Source organism: Temnothorax longispinosus, chromosome 12, assembly GCF_030848805.1.
Source record: "Temnothorax longispinosus isolate EJ_2023e chromosome 12, Tlon_JGU_v1, whole genome shotgun sequence".
NCBI lineage: Eukaryota > Metazoa > Arthropoda > Insecta > Hymenoptera > Formicidae > Temnothorax > Temnothorax longispinosus.
In genome coordinates this window covers 10190122-10217643 of record NC_092369.1, presented here as the reverse complement: position 1 = coordinate 10217643, position 27522 = coordinate 10190122, and the positions used below count along the sequence as shown (strand labels likewise).

The 27522-nt window shown below is 37.3% G+C and overlaps 2 protein-coding genes across 2 annotated transcripts in view; one reads left to right on the top strand and one right to left on the bottom strand.

Annotated features, from left to right (window-relative positions):
* Positions 1 to 85: 85 nt before the first annotated feature.
* Positions 86 to 27242, bottom strand: Cht7 (chitinase 7). Its single transcript, XM_071795678.1, has 16 exons — positions 26961 to 27242; positions 7009 to 7090; positions 6246 to 6409; positions 5405 to 5642; positions 5046 to 5225; positions 4678 to 4801; positions 3975 to 4284; positions 3304 to 3730; positions 2904 to 3121; positions 2445 to 2599; positions 2222 to 2362; positions 1920 to 2067; positions 1659 to 1844; positions 1337 to 1459; positions 837 to 1038; positions 86 to 640 (listed from the first exon to the last, which is right to left on the bottom strand). Exons 1-16 carry the CDS (start codon positions 26961 to 26963, stop codon positions 432 to 434), a joined length of 2910 nt encoding a protein of 969 aa, XP_071651779.1. The 5' UTR covers positions 26964 to 27242; the 3' UTR covers positions 86 to 431.
* Mrps33 (mitochondrial ribosomal protein S33) overlaps positions 6865 to 27522 on the top strand; it is a 36398-nt gene continuing 15740 nt past the window's right edge. Inside the window, exon 1 of the mRNA XM_071795742.1 lies at positions 6865 to 7134. The gene's annotated coding sequence lies outside the window, so the exon portion shown is untranslated. The remainder of the gene's footprint in view (positions 7135 to 27522) is intronic.

Genomic DNA, 27522 nt, shown 5'->3' with positions numbered 1-27522 from the left:
GATTAATACTAAAAAGAAGGCTGTTTTTTCATAAAAGAGGAGAACGAGAACAGAGAAAATATAATTGTAATATAAAAATAATGGCTATTCCAAGAATTTATCTTTATTTACAAATGTAATTGTCATGATTTCACTTGTGCTTTATACAGATGGCGAGGGCAGAAATACACGAGAATGGAAAAAAAAATTCTTAAAAAATAGGAATAAAGATGTAGACAATAAGATACTTGTGGAAGAATGCGCAGATGGGAGAGAAAATTCGTAAAGAGAGATAGAACACGTTGACGCGCGATGATAATATACTTATTGTTTGCGAATTGATGAACGCTTTCAATAAAATTACTTTCCCTATACTTCCTCAACGCTTTTTTTTTTTATTTTACACAGTTTCGCGCACCGCGGAAAATTACTTTCGTTACTGCTCTTCGCTTTTACACGGGCGGCGCTTGCGTGTGGTGCAAACAGCCCTCGACATTCTCCGGCCAGTCGCAGACGTTCTCGTTAGGATTAAAGACCAGGTTCACGGGACAGGGCATGTGATGCTTGCGCTCGCCCTCGCACATGTAGTACATCGTGCAATCATTCTTGTCCGCGTGATAAGATATGTGATTGTCCTCTTCGTCGCACGACACTTCGTTCGCTGCAAAATTTATTTTCACGATCAATTCTTCAATCATTTTGTCACCTATTCCTTACCCATCTTTTTCCAATTTTATTAATTTTAGAGAGTCTGATATTCTTTTTGTAATATTATTTTCACGTACAATATTTTGCATAATAAAATTGTCATTCTTATCGTAAAATTTACGATGTTATATGTATATCGATTTACTTACGATCCTTAGTGGTGTATTTTCCATTTCTTAAGTTACTTTCGTAAGGACCGTCATATTCCAGCTTGACCTTATAGTCTTGCAGCTCCTTCTTCATTGCTTTGATCAGCGGATACTTTCCCGCTCCGCAAGATCCTCTGAAGTCGTCCATGTCAACTGACCAGATCATTACGCCTCCAAAGCCTTCTTCTTTAAGCCAATTCATCTAAAGGAATATAACTCAAGCTTTGTAAGGGATGCTTGCGTAAACACAAGATATGTGTAACAATTAATGCGCAAAAAATAATATTAAATATTCTTGAGTAATAGTCTTCGAATGCATTAAGAATACATTATTATAAAGTTAAAAAATATACGATAAATGTTAAAATATTTATTTACAATAAGTTTTTGATAGAATTATTACTTATACTAATTTTTTCTTATTTTTCAATTATTAATTTTTATATCTAATTCAAATACCCTAAAGTTATATGCCTTAATAAATTTTTCATTATTATTACCTTGTTAATAAGACTTCTTTCGTCGTCGAATCCAACCCACTGATCTTCTCTGTATGCAAATGGTACTTGCTGCTCGCTATCCCATACTAAAGTCGTATTGTCTTCGTTTAAGAAGCTGCAAACCTATTTACGAAATGTTCATTTAGATTTCGTTGTGCAACATAAACAATATAAAGATTATATTGCTTATAAAATTTATTGTGCATTCTTTTATCGAAAGGTTCGTAAAACATAATATACGAAATGTCTTAATTATTCTATTTAAATAGATAGAAAATCAGCGCACTTGAGTATTACAAAAAAAAAAAACAATATTGCGTACCTCATAGTAAGACAGAAATCCGGATTCGTTGGTGAAATTTCCGGCCACTCCACCACCAGACGCTGGTGCACCAATGTCGAATTTATCCTTGTCGACCAGGGTGAAGGATCTACCGTACGTTGGCATTCCGATCATAAGCTTTTCCTTTGGCGCTCCTTGCTTCACCCACTCTCGCGCGCTGTAATCCTAAAAATCAAATACGAAAAATTTCATAACAGCTCAAAAAGATTAAGGCTTTAGCATGCGAATATATTTATTTACCACTGTCAGCTTTTTCTGATAGCTAGTAGCACTTTCCAAAGGATATAATGGGCTGTTGTGGCCAACTTGTCTCTCCCATTGGCCGTGGAAATCGTATGCCATCACGTTAATGAAGTCCAGATACTTAGATATTTCAGGGACGTCGTATCTAAAAAAATAGAGCTGTAATCATCTAACATGCTAAACATTCTTATATTATAAAACTATAAAATAAAAGATACAAAATATTGTGTCACTCTTTTCTGTACTGCGTTTACATAAATTTTTGTCATTGTTAATCGTAACATATTTGCGATATCTACCCTGCAGCGATGGCTTCGAAACTCGCAGGCACCGCGGCTGACAAGATTAACTTCGGTTGGCCAGAGCTCTTTGCTTCACCTTCGAAAGCCAGCCTGAGTTCCTTCAAAAGATTAACGTAGGCCGTTCGATCGTCGGCTCCTCTGCAAAAAAAATATTTCAAAAGATTATATATACGTTACATATCGAACGAAATACAAGATACATTTGAAGCAAAGGAAATACCTCGGGTATTCCCAGTCAACATCCAATCCGTCGAATTTATATTCTCGCAAGAAATCGATAGCCTCGTAGACGAATTGGTTCATCCGGAATGTGCTGCTGGTGAGTTCTTTGAAGGGCGTCGAGCCGAATGCCCATCCTCCGATCGCAAGTAGAATCTGAAAACATTGTTGAAATATAAGCGACTGCGTTCAATTTCAATCATTTGTTTGTTCAAATAACATTATTATTATCTGTGTCCTAAGCTTCAATTATCTTCTTTTATCTATAATTGTTAGAAAGTTGTTTCAAAACTAAAAAAAGATCGAGAAGTAGGTTTGGAACCTCTAGTTCAGTTAACTCTCACAAGATTCGATTTTCTTCGAGATGAGAATTTACAAAAATTCTTTAATGTTTTCGATAGGGCAATGATACGATAAAAATTCGTTGAATTTTTCAACAAAACGATTAGGTGATAAATACCTTAATGTCTGGATTCTTGTCACGAAGTGCGATCAGCCTCTTATACATTTCAGCGTCTTTGTCACTTCCTTCGGTAAGTAAGTGATCCTTCAAAGTAGCGAACGCGTATACCACGTGAGTGCAGAGAGTCGGGTCGATGTCCTCCGGACTAAATCGTCCCATTCCTGGCCTCTTGTGCGACCAATTTGTCAGGTAACAAATGGTCTGCGCCTCTCTTTCTGCCAATTTATAAAAACACTTTTACCATGACGCGGTTAAACTCTAATTATAAACATTATCTCAATAGAAATAATCTTTCTCGATAATCTTAAAACATACGTGCTCATCAAAGAATACTTTATGTAAGATAATTATAAGAGTACAATTTTATTATTTTAGTAATCCGACTTGGAAAGATTACCCTGGATCGGAGTGTTAATGACAAGCGTAGTCTTCTGAATAGACTTTTTCGCTTTGTTGAGCACTTCCGAAGCGGCAATCTTGTAAGGCTCCGGTTTCTTCACTATCGTCTCCGTGATGGTGGTAGCAACTGCCGACCAGTCAACGTCCTTGGCGTTGGAACCTCGCGAAATACCCCTGAGTTCCTCCCTCATCGCGCCAATCAGAGGATACCGAACATTCCCACCGCAAACGGTGCCGTTGAAATCGTCCATGTCGATCGTCCACACCATCGCACCTCCGTAACCCTTGCTCTTCAGCCAGTGCATTTTATTCCTGGTCGATTTTTCATCGTCGAAACCAACCCACTGATCGTTGTGCACCAGATAGGGTACCTTCATCTCGTCGTCCCAAACGTAAGCGGCACCGTTATGCAGCATCTCGCAGATCTGACATTAAAAAACGATTTTACTTTTATTGTTTAATTTTACAAATTTATTTTTATTTTGTGCAAATTTTTGCTATTTCCTAATCGAGTGGTGATGCAATGATTAAAAATTGCAATTTGCATATAAAAAATTAAATAAAAGACTGCAACTTTAGCTGCGCTGATAAAGCGGAGAATAAAATAATGTCCAAATTATTAGTTTGAATACACTTGAAACAAATTCGAACTCCTCATCCCCACGGTACCTCGTAATATGCGAGAAAACCAGACTCCTTGGTGTATTCGCCCGCCTTTCCGCCACCGTTAGCTGGAGAGTGTACGCGGAAGTTGGCGGAATTCGAAAGGGTGAAGGACCGGCCGTAGGTAGGCATGCCTATGATTAATTTTTCTTTCGGTGCGCCCAGCTTGACCCACATTGTGGCCGCGTTGTCGACGCTCAATTGTTTCTGCCATTCCGAATCCAATGACGAGGAGTACAACGGGGCATTGTGACCGGTTTCCCTCTCCCATTTCCCGTGGAAGTCGTAGGCCATAAGATTGATGAAGTCCAGGTAACTAAGTGGATGAAAGTACATTGTCAGTCGAATGCATTTCTGCGTATCGCGATTGAGACATGATAAATGCAATTAAAGTAAACGCGTCGCACTTTACATTTGAATTGTATCTGCAGAATCGCGTGCCGAGAAAAATAAAACTAAATAATACAAATTATTTTCGTTCAAAATTTGTTAATTTACTATAAAATAATAATAAAATATTATTTACTACACATAATCACATGAAAAATTAAAGATCGAAATATTTGTGATATGTGATTTAATATTTATATTTAGTTTCATATTAATTTAATAATTGTAGTCTCGTATAGCCGTCTTAATGCAAATAATTACCATTTTTAGATACATATTTTATATCCTTATCTAATTTTTCGTTATTATACTATTATACCTGGCAACTGCCGGGACGTCATATCCACTCTTAACATTGTCAGGTCCAACTGGTACCGCGGCGGTTAGAAGAAGACGGGGTTTCTTTCTCTCTTGCGCCTCCGCCTCGAAAGCCTCTCGCAGCTCTGCGGGAAAATGATGAAAAGTAAATTCAAGCTGCAACGTGACGGACATATACGCGCGACGTACGGCGCGCGCGAAGAGTGAAAATGTCAAGTGGCACGTCGCACGTTGAACTCGCGTAATCCCGTACGGAGATAAAACAATAGGCAATAACCGCCTTATCAAGATTTAACGTGCGTCTGACATTTCCAGTCTCGGGGAGATTTCACATTGTTGCTGATCTTTCTAAAAAGCGAGTCTTTATACCCTTCAGCAGGAGAACATAGTTCTTCTTATCGTCCCCGCCCTTCGGATATTCCCAGTCGATGTCAAGGCCGTCGAAGTTCCTATCCCGCAAATATGGTATAGCGCTGTAGATGAAGGTCTGCCGGGCGTATCTCGTCGAGGATACATCCTTGAACTTCTGCGTGCCGAAGGACCAGCCGCCTGGTCATACAGAAAATAATATAACGCCATAGTTTTAGTTAAAACTTGCGTAAACTTTAAAGATCGTGATAGATTATTACAAAAGAAATTAATGCCGACCGCGTAATTAATTACGTTAATAATTTAGTTTTGATTTTCGAGCAGGTAATATGACATAAGTATATACTAAACAATCTTACCGATTGCAAGCAGGACTTTCAGGGACGGGTTGGCTTTCTTAAGATTCACCACCTTCTCGTACAAACCGATCTTGCCGTCCTTCGTTTCGTCATTCGATTCGAAACTGGTTAGTTTGTTCTTCTTCAGCCATCCGAAGGCGAAGATAACGTGGGTGCAGAGGTCAGGTTGAATGTCCTCCGGCAGGAACTTGCCGATCTTCGTGCGGTACTGGGACCAATTCGTGTAATAGCACACGAGCTGCGGAGAGGATGGAAAATTAGCACAGAATAGGTATAGCTAACGTTATTTCTTATCTTATGATATATTAGGTTGGCCAATAAGTCCGTGCGGTTTTTTATAAGTAAAATTTATAAGTAAAAAACCGCACGGACTTATTGGCCAACTTAATACATAATAGATTATCAAAATTATAATTGGATTTACAAGATATATAATAGTACTACTATATTTTTCATTCTTTATAAATAAAACTTTGCCATTGTTTGCCACAATATGAATAATATCAAAACAGTAGAATGTACTATTCAAAATTCTTTTGTACAGTAAAGAGTTAAAGGAGCAAGATCTCGTTAACTCCAAGTAGTAACTCCACTCGACCTGTTAAACAAATCATCTCGAGATACGCATCTCGAAAAAGTCTCACGGTCCAACTTTACGATAATAAAGCTGATAATTTTTTTTAGAGCGTCGCGGTTCAGGTTGAACAACTCCAAAGCTCCGTGATTTCGTTAATTTAAGAAAAAGTAATTAACCGATTGGTACAAAGACAGCAACTTGGATTTTACGCTCCGATAACATTTATTATCAGCGTGAGCTCGATAAATGCTGTGTGACACCTACCTTGTAGTCATTATTCGTCTTGCCGGGCTGAAGCTCGTTCTTCGTGTTCTTATTGCTGACCCGATTTCGCGTGACCTTGAACCTGTTGACACTGGCTGAGACCTCCTGATCGCTCGAGATCGACGGGGCGGAAGTCGTCGGCCTGCGGAATCTCTTTCTCGCGCCTGACGATACATACACACACAATCGCCGGATAATTACGTAAATTCGCTCCGATTCTTCCTACAGAGATTGCGCAACGTATGCACGAATATTATGCGTTTTAGCGTTACGTAAGATTTCGCGCTTTTACACGCATATACGACACGAAACTTCGAAAGGCAGGTGCCTTTCACCCGAATAGAATCGATTACTCTGAAATCGTTTTGCATATATGACGCAATATCAACGACGAGGAACCCTTTTGCGCTTTTTTTAGGGTATTGTATAATATGAGCTTGCTTAACCGGAAGGTTACACACACACATTTTCTCGCGTGACTGTGCTCTTGATGGATCGATCGCTATCTGCGAGCTTGTCGCGACCGATCGCTAATAAAAAAATTTATGTAATCAAAATGCCGGTAGAGAAATTAACCGCCAGGCCGTCGAAGACTAAATTTGTACTAAAAGGACGCGTTTCGTTGATTGTCAATAATAATTGATAGACTCTCATCCGATAGTCCCGCGATTGCTCCAAAAGTGTAAACTGTTATAATTTCCAAACCGATTATCACGAAAGTATGAACGATGGGAATTGATGAATGCGGGAATCGTGGAGTTACCTTCGGCGTGCTGAAGGAGGCCCAGAAGCAGCACCGCGAAGCAGACGAGCAGCAGCCTCCAGGTAGTTCTGCTGGTCGATACCTGAAAGGAAAACGAAGACGCAGATAGCAGAGGGCAGAAATAAAGTAAGTGCAACGAGAGTTTAATGAGTCTGAATCATTTTTGATCGAGAGTCTCGCGGAAAATGTTTACATAAAATCGATTACATCAGTTTTATGATAGTTAACCTATAATTATGACTTCTGCAACAGAAATACTGTCTGTTATCTATTATGGAGATAAAATTGCGAAATGATTAGCTTGATTTTTTTTACTGGAAAACGTTGATGAAAAATTTAGCCTTGCTAAACGGACAATTCTTCGGTTCACTTGATTTTGATTCCTGTTAGGTTAGGTTAGATCAGCTGTTAAATCCACTTGAGAAGCGTTTGCATAACTTCAGATTTTTTTTTCTCCCTGGTGCGGTAACTATTCGTGCACGATATAAGGTCAAAGACCCGAGATATAGCTAGTTCTCCAGGATTATAGTTTGCGTAGTATTATTTACAACGTCGTGATTGGAGGGGGGAGAGAAATGTAGAATAGATCGTACTCGCTCGTTAGTATCTGCGATGCCTGATAAAGGCAACGGTGGGAAAAGTCGTTCACGGTTCTGACAATCAATTATACTTATAAGCAATCATGGATTGTTCTACAATAAGCGACAGTAAGAATCCCCCCCCCCCCCCATTGAAGAACGATGTATTGATAATCAAATGGCGTTAGGAGTCTAATTGAACTGATGACCTCAAATTTTACTTCTCTCGCGGATAAATCGAGATTAACGACGTAATTGAGCGATGAAGATATATTTCGCACTTTCGCTCTTTTCTCCTCGCAACACAATTACGTATTTTTCAATTTCACATCTAGGTTTTTCTAATGCAATCGTGATTTGTTCCATTAGCGCGGATTAGAACGCTTGACCGACGGCTCGATTTACAAGCGGATTTTTTTCGCCAATATTTCACAGCACGGTAGATAATGCAACGTGAGCGTTGCATTCTCGAAGCGTGTGGAAAATTATGTCCAAGGCGATGCCAATAATGCTAATGTAACGACGAGACTTTAGTCCCAGTGACATTACACACATCGAGAAATGATTCAACGCGAAGCTGTTCTCATTGGCATCCAAGAAATGCGAAAGTAGTTTGCGGTTTAAATAATCTATTGCTAAGCGAATAGTTGTGTATGTATACTCATGGAATAAGTACTTGGCTGAGTGAAAAATGGATAAGTGAGTATAATGAGCGGCGAGGAAATATTCAAGAAAATAATTGTGTGTACGTATTCTATCTAAAATTATTTCTACCTGAAACTCACCGAGAGAGAAGATTATCATTTTTTATACTTACTGGATATATCTTATAAAGAATATCGGAATGAACCGCGTTTACGACTCGGAATAACTCGTATATAATTTTCACCGTGAACGAAAGCTACCAGTCGTTGAATGATATATTAAAAGGATATCTATTATACGTTAATATTCAACGTTGTACAGTTTACTTATCTTGCATTCAAGATAAAATACGAAGAATTTAAAGACGCATTGGAATAATTATCTCTCTAATGCATGAAACAATGCAATGGTTCTCGTTTCGCACGCCAATCGCGTTTTCACTCCCGGTAGGCTCGCGTGAGATCAGGATGGAAGTCACGCTTCATCGCGTTTTGTTCGCCAGGATAGATCCGCACCGGGATAAAATGCCGTCGTCCTCGCTCGTATTAATTATTATTGCAAACGGCAAGAAAAAAGAAAAAAAAAAGCCGCGGCGCGGACCGAGCCGATCCTTTTTTCGAGGCCATGGCCGACCGGGGACTCAGCGGGGACGAGCGGATTTCTTTTTTAACATCCGTACGATTCTGTATTCCAGCCACGAGTCTGGAAAGTTCTTAACCTCGTGAACCCTCCCACCCCCCCTCCCGTCAAAGGGGGACCGCGGTGATCGTCGTTGAATATCATTACGCGATATACACGCGGCTTAATGATTATTCAGCGCGAAGCGCGATCCTCCGCTTTTATATCGCGAACCGAGCCGCCGCAGTCGTTCTAATATATATATATGTATATACCGAGAGACGAAGTGAAACTCTTCTCTTTCCGCAAAGTGGCCGTTCCGCGCGATGCGGTTTATCGAGAGTGATTTTCATCGGGGACGAACGGGGGAGCGTCAACACGGCGATGGTTTTTTTGTCCCGCTTTATAAATCGCTCGCGTGTGTCTTTTGGAATTTCCATTCGCCCAGAAGGCCTGGATTACCCTAGATTTTAAGCTGCGACTCGCGATTATTAAGTCTGGAACCCATAGGCAAAATATTCCCAACGATTACGGTACGCGAGAGATTGTCATCATCTCTTCGAGACATTTACAAGTTTTTAATTCGCACCTCGCGACGTCGGCGTTGAAGAGAAAATGCAATTATGCCTTTAATCTTTCTTCTGTTCCGATTTCACTTTGCATAAAGGTTTGCGTTTTACGAACGGAACTGGATTATCTCCGTATTGTTACAGGCGCTTTATAAATTTGTTATAAGACTAAAAATAATATATAGATTAAATTTATTAATATAGATGATATAGGATTTTGCATAAAATTATTGATTAAAATATCCTTTTTATTAATAATAATTTTTCAAGCAGAGCAAATAAGGAAATGTTTTTATTTAATTGGTGAAAGTTTAGGAACGTTTTATCTACAATAATTTATAGCTTTGAAATGATTAAAATGTCAAATTGAGTAAAAGGTCTGTCTTATTAAATTGTTAATTTTTATTAATTATCGTTACAATTATGATTGGAGTGAGAATTTTATTTTAGTGCATCACGTACATTTCATACGTGTTTCTTGGCATCATTTATCTTTCATGAATGTCATTGCAGACGCGAGCGAACGACGAGAACCTGCGCGATCCACATTCGCTTCATTCACTCGTATACTTCCCCGCACGCTACACAATGGCATCATCGAACGAAAAATTGCCCGTGCCCGCCCCCTTTCTTATTTTTTTCTCGCTTCATTGCCCATTGTCGGAACGCGTATTATCGCCGTGCGTCACAAAATGCGCTCTCGCTCGCTTTTAACGTGGGAGCGACTCCACGTTATACTTTTGGACTGACAATTGTTAGCTCGGTTATTAATTAACCGTGCGGACACGACGAAGATTAACGTCGCGTGTCTATAGTCTCAGGAAAAGGCGTTCCTCGCATCCTCGCGCATCTAACACAATTTGCAATTTGCATACAAGTGTAGCTCATGTAGTTCGTGCACTTTAGCTGCAGCCGTTGTTGCAACCAGCGATGAATAGTGATGGGCTCGAGTCACTTTGAATATATGATGAAAATTTTTAATTGCCTCAATTTTTCAAAAAATCTTGCAAGTCTTGGATTTTTTAAATGTGTACATATTTATTTCATAATTGATATCATTATTTTAATACACTTTTCTTTTTTTAAACAGATAACAATTTTTTTTTAAGAATTTTGAATGTTTAGATATTTAAACCGTTTTAAAAAAATTCTTCTAAGAAGAGATTCGAGATTTTTAAAACTTTCAAGAATTTCCGGTTTTAAATAATATTCGGTATCAAAACAAATTAAATTTTTATATAATTAAATTCTTAAATTTTCTGAAAAAGAATTGAAACGTACAACACTAATAGGTTCCTTTTTTGAAAAATTTCTAACAGTTCAAGAAAAATTCGATTAAAACACGTTTCAAATTCTTAAAAATAAAATATTGTTACTTATATTTGCAAAATGGTGGATGTATTAAAACGCTAATGTATAGGTAAGTGTTGTAAAGGAAGAAAATATATTTTTAAAACAGATCTTCGAGACTTACAAAAATTTTCAAATAATATACAAAACGATTCAAGGTTTTCGACGTGATTTCAAGTATCTTGAGGCCATCGCCAGTCGCAACTCTCTCGTTGCATCGTCTCGTCGCTGGCATTGCGTCGTCGTGTCGTCGTTGGTGGCTGGCTGGCCGGCTATGCACGTCCGTTCGCGTGGAGAGAGCGAGAGATTTCTATGCCGGACTTTTAGAACGAGCGGCTCCTATTGCCACGGTGCACGACTCCCTCGTGTTATATAGCCAGTCAAGTATCCGTGACTTGGCAGGATGATAATTTCCAACGTTCCCCTTACTCTATCCGCGTGCGCGCACTCGCCGTACGCCGCGCCGCGCCGCTCCGGCGGATGCGAGGCAATCCGACGTAAATCTTAAGGGAATATGCCCGAGATGTTTAAATCGCGGGTATATCGGGTTTCTTCGATGTGTCTTCTTAGGAGAAAGAACAGCACGAAGCTCACGAAAATCTTGTTGTATTCGCTTCGAACAGAAATATGTTTCGAAGCGCTTGTCCAATCGGCCTCTTCTTTCACGATTAAATACGTTTTAGACATTTTTATGTAGAGAAATTTAAATAAATCTATTTTTGTGACAGATCGAGTAATATTTCATATTAATTTAAAATGTATATAATCATACAGAGTGAAAGCGCGGCATCAGATATTTTTGCTAAATATCGCTGGTAATTAGCATAATAAATTACGAAGATATAATATCTACTTTTCGATTATGATGTATAACGTCATTATTAGCTTCGAAAGTAGCAGTTAATGCGAACTTTTGCTTGATCTTTCTTTTCTTCTTATAAGTCTAACATCTTTCTATTCTCGACAATACTAAAGCTCCTGTTTTTTTCTTATCTTTGTATTGTATCTAAAATCATTTTCATAAGTATCTCAACGATATGATAAGTCCTTATCCGATACCACTTTCTTATTGCCGATTGTTAGCCGCGTGTGGGTCGACTATACAAGCAGATTTAAATCTTTAATGTATCTTTGATCCTGTTTAATTCAATAACGTTGCATGACGTTGCAAATTTATTATTTACTTTCTTATACAGATAGATTTAAACATAGCAATTTTAGCGTAATGTTGTAACATTATTATTACTGCTAGAAAATATTTTTATGATCAATTAATATAAATTATAAATTTTTAAGTATTAGGTTATAATGCAAAATGTAACTTTTTAATATTTAATCGCATCGTGATATAATTATGGCTTATGGATTACGTAATTAATTTTAATAAAATAAGAAGTAATTTTAGACGACATTATAAATATATGTAAATAACATATTTTTTGATAAAATGCTCACATTTTGCACATCTATTTAAAAATTAATCACTCTGACATTTCTTTTGACATGAAGAGTTTTATTTTCTTTTAACGTAAAAGCGCAACTTTATAGCCTATTGTTAAATAAAATTAATGATATTTTGTTGATTATTTGATCGATTTACTATCAAAAATAGCAATGTTCAAACTTGCATAGATATTTCAGAATTCTTCGCTTTTTATAATTGATTTCCCGATTCTCGCAGTATTAATTACTTATCTCAATTATAGTTATAAGATATAAACTAACAAGCAGTTAATAAGTTACAAGGTACAGGTTAATAAGATACAAGCTAATAACAAACCCGATTTGAGAGACCAGGCTTTATTGTCATTTCGTCACGCATGATCAGGTCTCTTAATCTTTCTATCAATCTGATAAAAGATAAAAGATAAAAAACAGAACAGGTAATTGGAGAATTACCACCTGTTCTGTCTCCTACTAGGTGTTCGGTGATAGTAAAAGTTTCAAACAGAACGTAATGCTAAATCCATTTGTGCTCAATATATGTATTTACAATTCCAAAAAACTAGACAAGTTTTAGAATCAAGAACTTATGCAAAATAAACGAGTTGGTACTTTTCCATGCGCAAAGAATTTAATTAAAAAAAAGAAGAGTACGTAATATAGAGAATCGTGTTTTTTACAGCTATATATTTTAATGTTTATTACGTCTCTGTTTTTATAACTGACTTTATAGCTTAATTTAAATCCGCTTCTTGTTTATAACATACTTTATAGATGCTAACAAAAATATTTTATTACAAAGTGAAATTGGTATACAATTTCGTGTCCACATTAAGTTTCTATATACTGTAAATACGCGAAAATGATCTTGGATTAATGATTTGCGATTGTAAAACAACGACGAGATCGGCGCAAGGCATACTTTCGTGTCTACAGAAGGTTAAATTACACTGTCGGAAATTAACACCGGATTCAATCCCCCGTTATTCCGCCGATTAGCATCTGAAATTGTGAAAACCGACGAGGCTCGCATTACGTCGCCAATCGCCCTCATTCTATCTCGTTTCATTTGATGCGCTAATCATCAGTATATGTATGCAGGATGCAGACGCGAGTTTTGTTGGTCGGTTTTGCAGCAGATTCTAGATCAGCGGGGCCGTCCATCCGTGAAAATTTCACTTGACGTTCCTTCGCTTCCATACGCGGACTCTATACGTACGCATGTAAAGTACACACACACATATATACGCGTAAGCAGTTCGGGATTTTCGAAAGTTATCCGCCGCGTAAAGCTATGACACTCGTCTAATTGTTGATTCACCGCCAACGACGAGAGAAATCGATTCTCAGCGACGCCTATTAAGAGGGAAATGCAATTATGCTGACGATTATGCACCGCGGCCAGTCACAATTAATGCGCGTTTTCCCTTTTGCTTGTCTCGCGAACGGCGCAAACCGTTCGCGTATTGTTGTCGCGATTTTGCTGTCTGAGTATGTCGTCTGTAATTTTCATTACAACGCGACACGCCGTAGTGTAATTGAACTGAACAATAAGTGATAAAGAATATATTTTCATATGATTAATAATGCGATAGTGGTAAGTTTGCGGTCTAAAATCGGCACTTCGATTACGCAATTCGATTACAGTTAATTTATTAAACATATGTTATGTCCTGTTAAGTATCGTACATTCAACACGACAGTCAAAATTTGTCTGGTCAGAGTAATAAATTACCAATTCAATTTAGATGATCTATAGAATTCGACGCACGAGTCATGCGATCTTGCGCGCGACGGTAGAAGCAGAGTACCGTTGAGATGCAACTAATCCATTCCTACCGGTTTGTACTGCGCTAGGCTTTCTTTTCACCGTGCCACCTCGTTACATTTACCTGGTTTACAGTCGAGCGCTCTCGTTTAGCTAGCTTCGCACGCGCTTAAATTCCCTGCTCTTATAATAGCGATCGCACTGAAAATTTCATGCGATCCACTTGACATCTTGAATATGCTTTCTGTACCTTTAGTCATAATTTTTAAAAAATCTCTGATAAAATTATTTAACGTATTCTATGTATTTAAATTGTTTACGTAATAATAAAAATAATTGGAAAGAAAGAAATAGTACCTACAGAAATGTGTTAAATATCACCTTCGCATAATGAATGCGATCTAATTTAAATTTTTTAAATTAATTTAAAAACATTGATTTGCAATTTTAATAAATGTAATCTTAATTTACATTAATTTATATATTCTTTTGTTTTGAGAGTCAATGTCATTTTCTTACATCAATTTCTACGTTCTGACTTAAATATTCCCTAATATTGCACATTTTATATAATGTTAATAGCAAATTTCTCTCGTAATAGCGGCTTTCAGTTATATCTTAATATTGTTTTCCGTGGCGTCAAGCTTTCTTATTTCTGCTCGAATTCCGGAACGTTCCGTGTACATTCCTTATTGAATTACCGTCGTCGACCTCTTGCACTGAATAGAAACGTTTCCGTCATACCGTCATAAGTACGATACAGTTATTAATAACGACCGCTTCATCAGCGACTGTAAATTCAAGTTATTTGATCTATGCCTACAATTTCCTTTATGTATCACAAAGCAAAAACGAAGGTAAATCACGTCGTAAATATATGAAGCATATATAATATAGGTAATTTATTATATCTCATTTATATATAATTTTATATAATATTTTTACGAAATGTACATCTCATAAAGTCTTATTTCAAATAAAATTTCGTTACGTATTTATATTTACGAGCAAATTATAATGTGCGTTTTACCATAAACGCACGCGCTCTTTTGCATTTGATTGCATTTTAATGAAGCCTACATTCTTCGCAACAACTGTTTTTCCTCTCACGAAGATATACTTTTTTATAGGTCGTAAACGCAAAAATTGAGAATTATAAACTTTCATGCTTATATATGATCTTATAGATGATATCTCCTTCCACATATATCCTTTCGTATTTCTTCATCATTTTCTACTTTCAAGCGTTCCCGCTTGCCATCGAATTCCTATACGTCCCAAAGTGCATTCCGCACTCGAATTACTCTTGTCGAGACTGTGTTGTGGGTTTCCGTCAATGTGCCTCGCGACTTCCCTTCTTCACGCGTTCCACCGCGCTTTTACCTCCTTTATACGACTCTCGAGAGCCTTGCGCTCCTTTTTTCTCTTCGCGCTCTCCATTCTTTTCCACCGTGCCCGTCCTCGGCATGTTTTCCAGCCTCGTTATACGCACTCTCCATTATTGTGGTTTTTTGCAATTGGCCGAAGATTAAAATTAGAATTAAGATTTTTAGAAGTCATCGAGATACAGATACAGAAGATGCGTTGAAGAAGGTGAAACGGAAGAGATGACAGCCTTGTCATTATGTACTTTTATCGACAAAGGTAATTTCATGTCTCTTTTTCTTTCGTTTCTTCCGTTTTCCCTTTTCCCTCTCATCGATTTAATACTAAATTCTCATCGAGAAATGTGTTCCGTGCAGTAGAATCGCCATTTATGTATCTTTTCCGGAAGAATCGGATAAGCTCAGTCAATAACGTGTATCTCTTCGCGATTTATAGGATGATTACACGTAAAACTCTGAATAATTTAAATAATTTACAAAGACTTTTTGTGTATATTATATTATAAAGTTAAAATAATTTTTTCGTAAAGGCGATATATCGGAGATTATTTATTGTCGCACTTAAATAAATAAATAGGCTATCAATAACCCGTATTAAAATATCTTCAAATAAACGCGTTGTATTTTAATCTGTTTATCCTGTAGAATGTAGGTCTGCAGAGATGACACAGTTACTACTGTATAGTGGCAGGAATCGAGCGAAAGCTTATATGCGCTCGATGTGTATAAAGTTAAAACACGATTTTCAACTGGCGCGTTTCTTCTTACCGGTTGTAAATAAATTTTTTGTTGCCGAGATTTAGCTAGCTAGACGCTAGACTTTCTAGGCAGCGACCGCATATTCAATTTAGTGAAAATCAAAGTCATGCAAAATTATTCCTCGCGCGTACACGCGCCGTCCCATAATCATCATGTATATTATTCAAATATTGACGTTTTTACATGACAATTTTTAAAGCTAATTTTTTCTTAGAAGAACATTGTGACAAACTATGTTATTTATAATTAATTTAATTAAATATTTTCAGAAATAGATTTAATTTAATTTTAACGACAACAGAATGTCTTCTTGATCAAATTACTTACAAAAAATTTATAATAAGTTTGTTGCTTATTTAATTTGGTGGAACCTTTTTAACAATAATATTTAATAATATTATTATTATCTTATTATTAAAGTAATCCGTGTTTTTCTTGGCGTTTAAAAAGGCATTCTGGCGGATAAGAAATTATTTTTCTCTAATCTTTTCAAGTTCTTCAAGCTTTTCTGTCTAAGAGGAAAAATACGATTATGCTACTGCATTATGTATTCTTTCTTACAAAGGATTCTCTGTCCTCGCTCTGCATTTTACGATCCGTGTAAACATGCAAATCATAGAATTTTTATGCGGATTTACCAACGTCCTCACACGCACATAATATTTGTTTATATCGATAGCAACGGATTGTTTTGCATCCGCAAAAACGTGACGGCTAAAAAATAAATCTTGTCGGCGGCAATAATATCAGGGTCTGAGCGCGAAGAGAACGTCTCTGGCGAAGGTCCGCGACAATTAAATGTAAATTGCCGCCTGATTTGTCAGGATGACAGAGAACAGCGAGCCGTTCATGGTGTTTTACAATCGCGCCGAGCAATAATTCTCGTCGCGTCAGGCCGATTATGAAAACTTGAAAGGCGAGGCTCTCCCGCCGCTACGGCGCATACATATATATATATCCGACGCGTTAACGGTAATTTGCGCGCTGCACGCTGATGTAATAATTACTATAAGTGCCGTACACCGAGAAGCGTGCTCTAATGATATACTCCTCTTCTTCTTGCTCGCCGCGACCTCAGGACGCTCACCTTCAATCTTCATTTCGGCGTGCAATGACATGCGGTTTATGACACTCGACGCGACTAATTATTATCTTTCTTTATGTATCAGCGTTAATTTATGCGTGCTTGTAAAGTCACACTGAAATTGGCAACTGATGTGTATCTCATATGTTTTATAATTTTATATCTTGTTAGAGTCGTTGCTGATTAAAATTGCACTGGATATAGATCGTATTTTTTTTTTGTTAAAACTGTAAATATAATATGTGTATAGTATACGAAGTATTTAAAAAAGGGACTGATTATATTCATCAAATTGAATAGAAAAAGGCTGATTAATATGGGTAAGAAATTATGAGCAATATTCTAATTCAGAGATAAAAACAATTTATGTTAATAATACAGATGAGTTGTTTGCATTTTTGCATTAAATTGTACATATACCTATGTTTTTGAATAAATCCATTTCTCTTATTATTCTACTTATACAACTTAGAAACTTAGAAACTTAGAAAAGTATTAAGATCATCGAAGCTAGACATAATTATTTTTTTATTTTTAGCAATTTTAATCATTCTTCGTTATACTGCCTTTGTAAATTCCATTCGACATAAATGAATCTGTTATTATTTTCAAACAAGCTGAATATAATATTTCTCATGCGTGAAAGCGCATTTCTCGCGATAAAATAATTATTTATTCGTAACTTAATTAAGTAGACTCCAACGAGGTCACAGCTAGCTATAGTTGGCACATTTGAGACTTTGACTACAAACCAGTTCACTTAATTAAGCGATAATCTCACATCGCCTGTCGATTCCTCCTACTTTCACCTAAATTTAAATTTTGTGTGCAGCACAATTTTTTTTTAAATTAGCTAATAATTAGCGCTTGACCTAAAAACGAGTGAAAGCTTAAAATGTGAAAAAATAAAACTGTCTGTAATTTTATCTTAACTTCGTTAAGAGTCACCGCATTGACTCACCGCTTCTATCGTGCAATTATATTGCATATTTATAGTTTATACAAATCACGTTCATTATCTTAAGTCAATTTTTTTTTATCAACCAGCCGTTTTTATTCAGCCGTTAGCAATGAATAAATTACAGTATTTTTCATCATTAAAATCTGCTAAAATGTTACATTGCTGTAAACAATTTGCAGGAATTGCACGTTGTTAGAAATAACGAATGTGTACGTGATATATCGAGCTAAATAATTTATGCTAAAACGATACGACCAAACGGAATGGAGCTATTATCAAATTATATAGTGATGCTATAAACATTTTGCATTATGCTGATGCAAGATATCGGCTAGCGTCTTTCGCAGCTGCGACATGTAAATACGCGGCGTTCTAAGTTTTTATTACATCCGCATCGATGCACGATCGTCCGTTTTTCCACACGGTTTCCTCATTCCCCGGTTTACCGCTCACCCTATATCGTGTAATTAGAACGCCGAGGATCATCGTGCAAATCGCATCGGCGTATAACGCGGCCGATAATCCCATATCTGTCATATCCGATGCAGCAAAATATCAATTACGCGCACGCGCTAAACTTTTTACACTCATAAAAGAAGGGAATTGCCGCTCATTAACAGCCAATTAACGTTTAACCCGGGGTTTGGGTGAAAGTGCTAGCGCGGTGAAAAAAAAAGAAACTATCTATTATTCGTCTAATCATTTCCGTTAGTTCGTACGTTCAATGGTTACGCCGAACTTTCCCAAAGTACAATCTATATTCTTAACGTTTCTCACGGTTCAACAATTTGTTCTCCGTTTTTCCTTCCAGAAACTTTCCAATTAAATGGCATTTCGCTGATGTGCTAAAATCTCAAAGCGAATGAGCGTTTATAATTTATAAAGACGTCTTTTTCATACGTGAAGTGTGCAGCAGTTATATAAAATTCGTTAATTATATCAAAAGTATATATTTGTCGACAAATTTGAAATATTTCAGAGAAACACTCATCATCAGAATAAAATTATCTTCTCTTTTTACAGTAAATCCCACAAATTATTTATTAATTTTAACTAATTGCATGTATAAAAAGAATATAACATTGTAAACACAGTTGTACTTAAACAAGTTTTTATACAATTTATTTAAATAATTAATAATAAGCTAATATGTAGTGAAAGCTTATATACAACAATATAAATTAATAATACCGCATTAAGAAATTATTCATTAATATTTACATCTCAAATTAAGTGATTATACTTTTATTTTATTGATCTTATTGAATTAAAGTGAAGTAATGATTAAAGGAATAATTGAAACAATTAATCAGATTACGAGCAGAAATGTAAAATAAATTGCTGACAACATATCAGCCTTTTGCTTTTATTGTCTTTCATATTCGTCACAATCACACATTGCAATGTAAGTGCTTGCCTCTATAACATTTCGTATACGATTTCGCCGTTTTTCTTTTTCATTCCGTTCGCGGAACTTCTCTAATTGCTCGCTCGTGGCCCATTATTTACATCTTATTAGAATAAAAATGCATTGCTTCAACGCATTAATGTAATTATTCTCGCTTATCAGTTCAAGATCGATCTTCCTTTCTCATCTCACGATATTTGCCCACACAGTATGATTGCAATCCTATCTCTTGCGACTCGAAACAGCGGGTAATTCTCATTTTTCCCACGAGCAAAGCGTACGCTTTGTTCCGACATACATGTGCTCGTGTAACATTTATATAAAGGGTCTTTAGGAGAGATCTCATATATCCTACGAGATCTCATATCTTGTAATAAGACAAATATTTGGAATAAATTTCACAAGTTTCACAACTGGAGATATTTTTGTAACGTATATTCATTTCTAGATTATTAACTATAAATTGCTTTGCAATAAATGGTGAAATGTTGATATCAATTAACAAAAACTAAGAACATATCAATTTTACTCTAATTATTTCGTACGACACATAATGTAATTTTTGCATGGTTATTTTTATAAGATTTAGATTTTTTTTCTAAAATTACAAAAAAAACATTGTAAAAAATATCTAAACTTAATATTAAGGACTTTCCAGCCACGTTTTCTAATAGCAAACGTTTTTGCTTTAAGTAGATCTTTGTAAACGTCGCGTGTAATTCTGTACGTGTCCAGCGGGGTATCTCTTCATTTCTTTATGTTAACGTGACAGATATCACAAAACAGAAATATACGTTCGTTATTCCATGCGCGCGAGGTTTACCGCGCGATGCTGTGAGAATAATGAAGAAAACAACGCCTGAAAAAGGCACGGTACATTGAGCAACCTAAAAAAAAAACGGCACGTAGCGACGAATTTCACTTTCCAAGTTAATTAACCTTGAATGACGTATGTGATATCAATCTACGTATGGTTACTTTCGTAAGAAAATTCATTCGAATATACACACAATTTCTTCTTTTTCCACCGACCAAATTAGAAAACATCTACGATGCGAATTAAATATTCCGCCAGCGATTTCTTCTTCGTGTTTTTATCGACTTAAAAGCCAATCTTTACACGGATAAGAAATTCGCGTATCGTGTCGGCGAATATTCTGACGGATTTCCTGTTTCGCATACCGTTTAACGATTGGCTAATATATACTTTCAATGCCAAAACATGATCGCTATCAGTCGCTATCCTTCGGACACACACAGTTGTTATACATTTTAAAAAGATTTCTGTCCCGCACGTTTCAAAACACTCTCCACCGCCAATTCCCTTCGCGCCATCCTTGGAGATCTAAACGGCTTTGCCAAAGATCCCGGCTTTAGAATCGCGATGGCGACGGTGATCTACACAATACTCGCTACGCTGTGGGCATTACATAAAGGCAACCTGTTTAACACGTCGCGCCCGGGCGCGTTTTAACCTGGAAACAGCCCGGTACCGAGCAAAAAAGTCCGCTCTTGTCGGAGCGAACTCGATGGCCACGCCGCGTGTGTATCTACGTATAGCGATGGGATCGAAACTTTCGCCGATATACCGAGGCTCGGGATGAAAGAATCTCATAAAAATTACATACATCATGCGAATACAACTCTTTGCTGATTATCGCGCACTTAATCGGTTTATACGGCAGCTAATTCGGCTATAGTTATAAGGCGACGTAAATTAGAGGCCATAAATTGTAGACCGAATATAAAGAGAGCCAATAAGTATCTTCCGGCTTATGAAACTACTTTGCTTTTATACAGAAAAAAAAGAATATTCTTGATTTGAAAATATATCTTTAGTTTCAACGTGGAAATCTTGAAATGAGATTATATTGCGTTAAACGAAGAAAACTTGCTTGAATGAAGTTATATAGCTCGACCAAGAAAAAAATTCTGAAATAAAAAGTTCTTATAAGAAGATTATAGTGATCTTGCTTATGTACGAAGCAATCTATATCTTCTTATAAGAATTTCAACTTTTTATTTCATTTTTTTCTTAGTTGCGAACTATATTATGACTTCATTCAAGCGAGCATTCTTCGTTTAACGCAATATAATCTGATTTCAAGATTCCCACGTTGAAACTATAAAGATATTTTCAAATCAAGAATATTTCTTTTGCCTGTGTACTCTTTATTACTAATTAGCTGCAGTAGCTTGCGAGCGGAATCGAATTTGTTTTAAAAATCGCGAGCCGACGTCGGGCGTCGGGGGAAGGCCCTGTCACTATAAATACATCTCGATGCGTGCGTATATCGATTCGTTTCCAGGCTACGCACGTTCGCAAACCGTTTTCACCTGACTTCCGCCGGAGGGGCTTTCGGTGGTCCGCGCACGGTTGTGCTTATGAAACTTCCACTGGTTTCCTGCTACGGGACATATTGCTGATTTGTAGAAGACAGCTTATCGACTTCCTACCTCTTTTCCCACTCGACGTCAATCTATCGCGAGAATTGCGATGACTTGCTATTGACGAAATTAATTTTTACGGCTACATGTAATTATATCACTGAGAAAGAAAAAGCTGTTAACTTGACTAAATGCGTTCAACTGATTACTATTTTTTTTTTTTATTAAAATATTTAAGTATTTAAATTAAATACGACTTACATTAAATACGATTAAATTTGACTTAAATACGTACACGGAGAGAATTTTCTCTTAAAATTTACCCTGAAATCATGGTAGTTGTGGGACAACCTGTACCACCAAGAATTTTATGCGAGCTATATCCACCATAATAAAAAATATTAATATCTGTTACATTAAAATATAAAATATGTTTGATTAATTTTACTAAAATATATCTAGGAAATTTCAATAATTTTTCAAAATTTACCAATCTGCTTGGTAATTTTTACCACGTTGTTTGTCTTTTGTAAAAAATATAAATATATAAATATATATAAATATATAAATATATATATTTTAAAAATTCCTTGGTTGCCAAGTTGTCCCAAGTTTGTAGTGAATTTAAGGGTAAAATATAACAAAAAATTCTCTCTGTGTAAATATTTCAATTAAAAAGTGGTAATCAGTTGAACACATTTAGTAAAGTTAACAACTTTTTTTCTCAGCGTACGCACGTAACTGTTTTACAATGGTTCTTTAATGCTTAACTTGTAATTCAATAATCCTGAACGCATTCCTTTATTTTTCTAATATGTCTGATCTAGTCAGATATAAAATAATCGCCGTATATTTTGCCGTTTAATTAGATTTTTAAACGTTTCGTTTAATATTGGTGAAGCAGATCGCACGATCTTAGGAAAATATTTTTAATTAATCGGTTCGCATCGATTTTCTTTTTGAGCGCTTTATGCACGCACGTTAATAAGAAGATTAAAAAGGGTTTCATTTTCTTTAGCCAGAGATATAATAAGCGTATGTAGGTTACGTTGGAAAGCAGACTTGAACGTTGCGGACTGCGTAATTGAGCCGCCGTTTCCACGCTGTTTTATATACCTTTTCTCTCATCGTAGATATTGTTCTACTTGTCATTGCAATTCCGTTATTATCACGGAGGCCATACTTATTTTCATAATTTCAGAGAAGCGAACGGACATTGAATCTTTTATTCATAGCATTAAAGTCAATGTTTCTCATATTTTCTGTTTAACGACAAATCATTCTCAGCTATAAATTTAAATTAATTAATAAAATTGTTAATTTCTATTTTGATAATTTAAGAGAAAATGTTTTTCTGCATCTATATACATAAATATTTCTTTAAATAATATATTTTTTTAATGTTACTTTCTTTTCTTTTTACGTTTTCTCGTTCTTATCTTTCACAATCCTTTCTAGAATTTTGTTCTTCGCGCTCTTCCAATATCTATTATTCAGTTCCACGCATCGTCCTTTCACTTCCATTCGGATTTTATGTTACATGCGCGTTCGCGCTTATGAAATTTTCAACGGTTTCCCGTGCGAAAAACACGACAAGTCTTATGCTACGTGGGTGGCCTGGATACGCTTCCTTTTTTCACGTCCTCGCGCTAACATTCCTCCTCCAATGCAATTTTATATTCTAGAGACAATCCCTATGCCCGTCCTCTCACCTCACTTCCGGCGGAAAAGATCTCAAACGTGCACGCGCGTTTGCAGCACGAACTTTATCTATTTAAAAAAAAAAGAAACTAATTGTAAGAAGATAAAAGGACTGGCCGTCACATATTTTCGCAATACTGACTCTTATTTCAATAACGCCTAACAATAACGAGATTCTTAAATTTAAGTATCAATACTAAATAGAGGTCTAGAAAATTTTTTTTTTTTTATAAAAGAATAAAGAATTTATGAGACGTTATGGAGAATATTTAGAACTTTGTCAATCGCATACTAATATATTACTAATGTATTTTCGGAATTTTCTTCTAAAACACGTATAACTAAAAAAAACCTACTAGCTTGCACACGTAATTACGTGTCGTCGATTGTCGCCGTTGTTACTTTCCTCTCGATGTCCCGAGTACTCGTTTAGGTCGCACAATCCGGCTTCGGTAATTCGAGATAAATGGTGCACGATGCGGCGCGCCGTAACCCCGCGGAAAAGAATCGCGATAGAAAGCCGATGGAATCCGGTCGAATTTCTATAATCAAAGCCCACCTCGAGCCCGAGGTCCGCGGTAGCTGCGCGTATACGTTCACTTGTCGAGAGTCGCTGACGGCGCGAAACGCATGTCCGCCCGGTTCTTTGGGCGCGCGTGATTAAATATTATATTTTATACTGTCAACGATTTTGCGGCACACCTGTTTCTCGCATTCCCGCCGCTCTTACACGGCGGGATAATTTTCTGGAAGGAATTTTCGTCGAATCTCCTATCTATCTATCTATCGAATCTGCATATCTAGATATCGTGTGCGCGCGAAATGTCTGGTATTCGAAAATGTATTTGCTGCGAGGTGGGCAGCATTATTTCTTCGTCGTTTAAAAGTCAGTTCAACGTTCGATAAATTACTCTTGGCATATCGTGGATAGATGCTCGAGACAAATAGAAAACGTGAGCGTTTAATCTCGCAATAAGGTTGATACTGTTCTGAAATGTAATGTAACACCTCTCGCATACATGAAAATGCCCGAAATGATTTCGGAATAACCGGGACGTCGTCGCGTCGCCGTAATAACGGAGGAGTGAATGTCAAAGTGTTGCGACGGCGAAATGTTGTAAAACCCGATTCTCGGAAGTTTCACCGGTGGATGTAACAGAAAAAAAAGGCGGGTCTGTTCCTTTTTCTTTCCTTACACCGTTATACCGGTTGGTCACGATTAGCGACGCTCATTAATAATTCAGCGCAATCCATTGCGTCTCGTGATCGCGATGAAGAGGTACGAACGAGTTTCGAATCATATGATGTGGAAGATGTGTGTCCCTCTTGTATTAAAAATAAATATTTAAAAAACGATCGGGCCTTGATATTCTGTCACAACCTTGTAAATAAAACGTTAATAGCTTTCTGGGGGGGAAAAAAATGTTTGAAGCTGCTGCAGCAGTTTCAATTATCGTCAGCATCATATGCTATGTATAGGACGTTTAATTCAAAACTTCGGGGCGTGGCAGGATGAGATAGAAAGTTGCAATGTGTACGATAGATCTGTAATGATCGCGAAGCGATGATTTAGCGTCTTAATGGAACAGTCGGCTTGACATTTAAAGAATTTAATATTGACATTGCATTATTGCAACATAGCTTATTTGAGTACAAAGCATTTAAAGAAGAATTTTTCTTTTCTAAAGTTGTTACGTATATCTCAATATTTATGCCGTAATCACGTACAGTCATTTAACTCGGAGCAATGAAAGGGATTTAATTGCACAATGACTACTTGAGATCGAGAGCGATGAAAAGTGAAAAGTGAAAAAGTTCCCCGAGAGCGACTCAATTACAATCCTCGCAGATTTGCGTTTTTGCGACGCGCGAACAGGTGCATTCTGCACGACGTAACGCGCACGTAAAGCGAACGAAGGTTGCGACGAGATACGTCCACTTTTTACTCGCTCGTTCCCATATATCCCATAGCGAAGAGATCCGCCCACACGCGACGAAGACGTCACGCGATCATTCGGTGATTTCGATGCCGCTGTCCGGCAAGGATTTATATTGTTACACCAAAAAAAAAAAATAATAAGTCGAGGTCGTCGCACGACGAAAGTGAGAGGACTCGCAGGTATAACCCGGAAGGACAGAACAAGTTCTCGGGTCTCTACCGAAAGTCCTGACTGTGTGTGTGTGTGTGTATATGTGTGTAATGCGGACGCGCAGGATACCTGTCGCAGAATCATTACTGTATCTAATATTATATCATTACTATAGCTCAAGCGGATTTTTACGCGAATGTCGCAACGCGCTCGAAAGTCTAAGTAGATACTCGATGTTTATCGCCGCGTGATATGCTCGATAAGTCGGCTGTTTCCAATCAATGATGATTATAATAATTATCACTCGGATAATAGCGAATTTGACAGATTAATAGTACGCAACGTATTCAACGACACAAACATTTGCCGATTTCAAATTCGTCGTTTAGATTTATTCAGATTTGTCGGCAAAAGTATCGTCGGTGATTTCAATGTATCCCGTGACGAACGCGCAATTGATCCACCAAATCGACGCCCGGCGGTAAATGATACTGGCCAACGATCGCGATCTCTCTCGCGGCCGTCTTTAATTTTACACTCGTAACGAACTTTTTTCTGGACCGGTTCCACGGTGGTCTCGCATAAATTCACACGCGTGATGTAACATAGCTCCGTCGTGCGAGAAGATCAGACGGCTTGGAAACGGAGCTGCGTGGAAAAGAAAAACACGTCGGACACGCGGGATATATCCGACCGCGGAATATCTCTTCGCCGCGCGAGAGAACAATTTCGATGGTCTCTCTCTACTGAACGCGGTAATCGCGAAATTGGAGCAAATCGTTTCGGGCGATCTCTCTTTCTTTCTCCGTCGAGGATCTCCGACAGATCCGGGCGATCGAGATAGATTGCCAGCCAAGGAATTGTCTCTTACCTAATGCGCGCAAATCAGAGAGGGTAAATAGGATTTAGATAATTGCTGTCTCTAATCAACTAAGAAAAAAAAATAAAAATTTAACACAATCGGCCTAATTACACGATTAAATAATTGTGTTATAATTAAATTGTTAAATTTAATAGATTCTTTTGTCGATTACGAACAGCAATTTTCTGCTCATAATGTGCGAATTATGAACAAAAATGCGGAACAATTTAATACTTCTCAAGTCGTTTCGTTTTCGGATTACATTATGTAAAAGAGTGCCGATGAAAATATATTTCAATACAGCGCTCGATTAACGGCAAATGTGTAATAAAATTGTACTCACCATGATTGCTCCAATTACTCAAAACAACAACAACAACAACAACGCCCCGCGTGATTCGTAGCACCGCGCGAGAGCAGAAAACCAACGAAGGATCCTCCTGGCAGCGTCTCAATGGGAAAACAGTACGAACGGAGAGGAAACTCAACAACGCGAATAAAAAATTACCGGCAGATCGGAGAGAGAGAAAAAAAAATATCTCGATTCTTGATACGGATCAATGATCGAAGATCCGCCGCCGCATGATCGAGGAACTGTCACTGACAGCAGTTCGGGAAACACTGACTGGTGTGGCGAACGAACCTACTGTCATTCTTTCTCTCTCTCTCTCTCTCACTCTTGTTCACTTGCTCTCTTTCATTTTCCCACTCTCTAGCCGTATTGCTCTCTCGGCCTCTCTCTCTCTCTCTCTTTCTCTTTCTCCCTCCCCCCCTCTCTCTCTCTCTCTCTCTTTGCCAACCTCCCTCTTCTTCCTTGAACGGAGAGTACACTCTCTCTTCCTTGCACACTCTGTAGAATTTTGCAGCACACTTCTACACGGTGGCAAAGATATATCACAGCTACG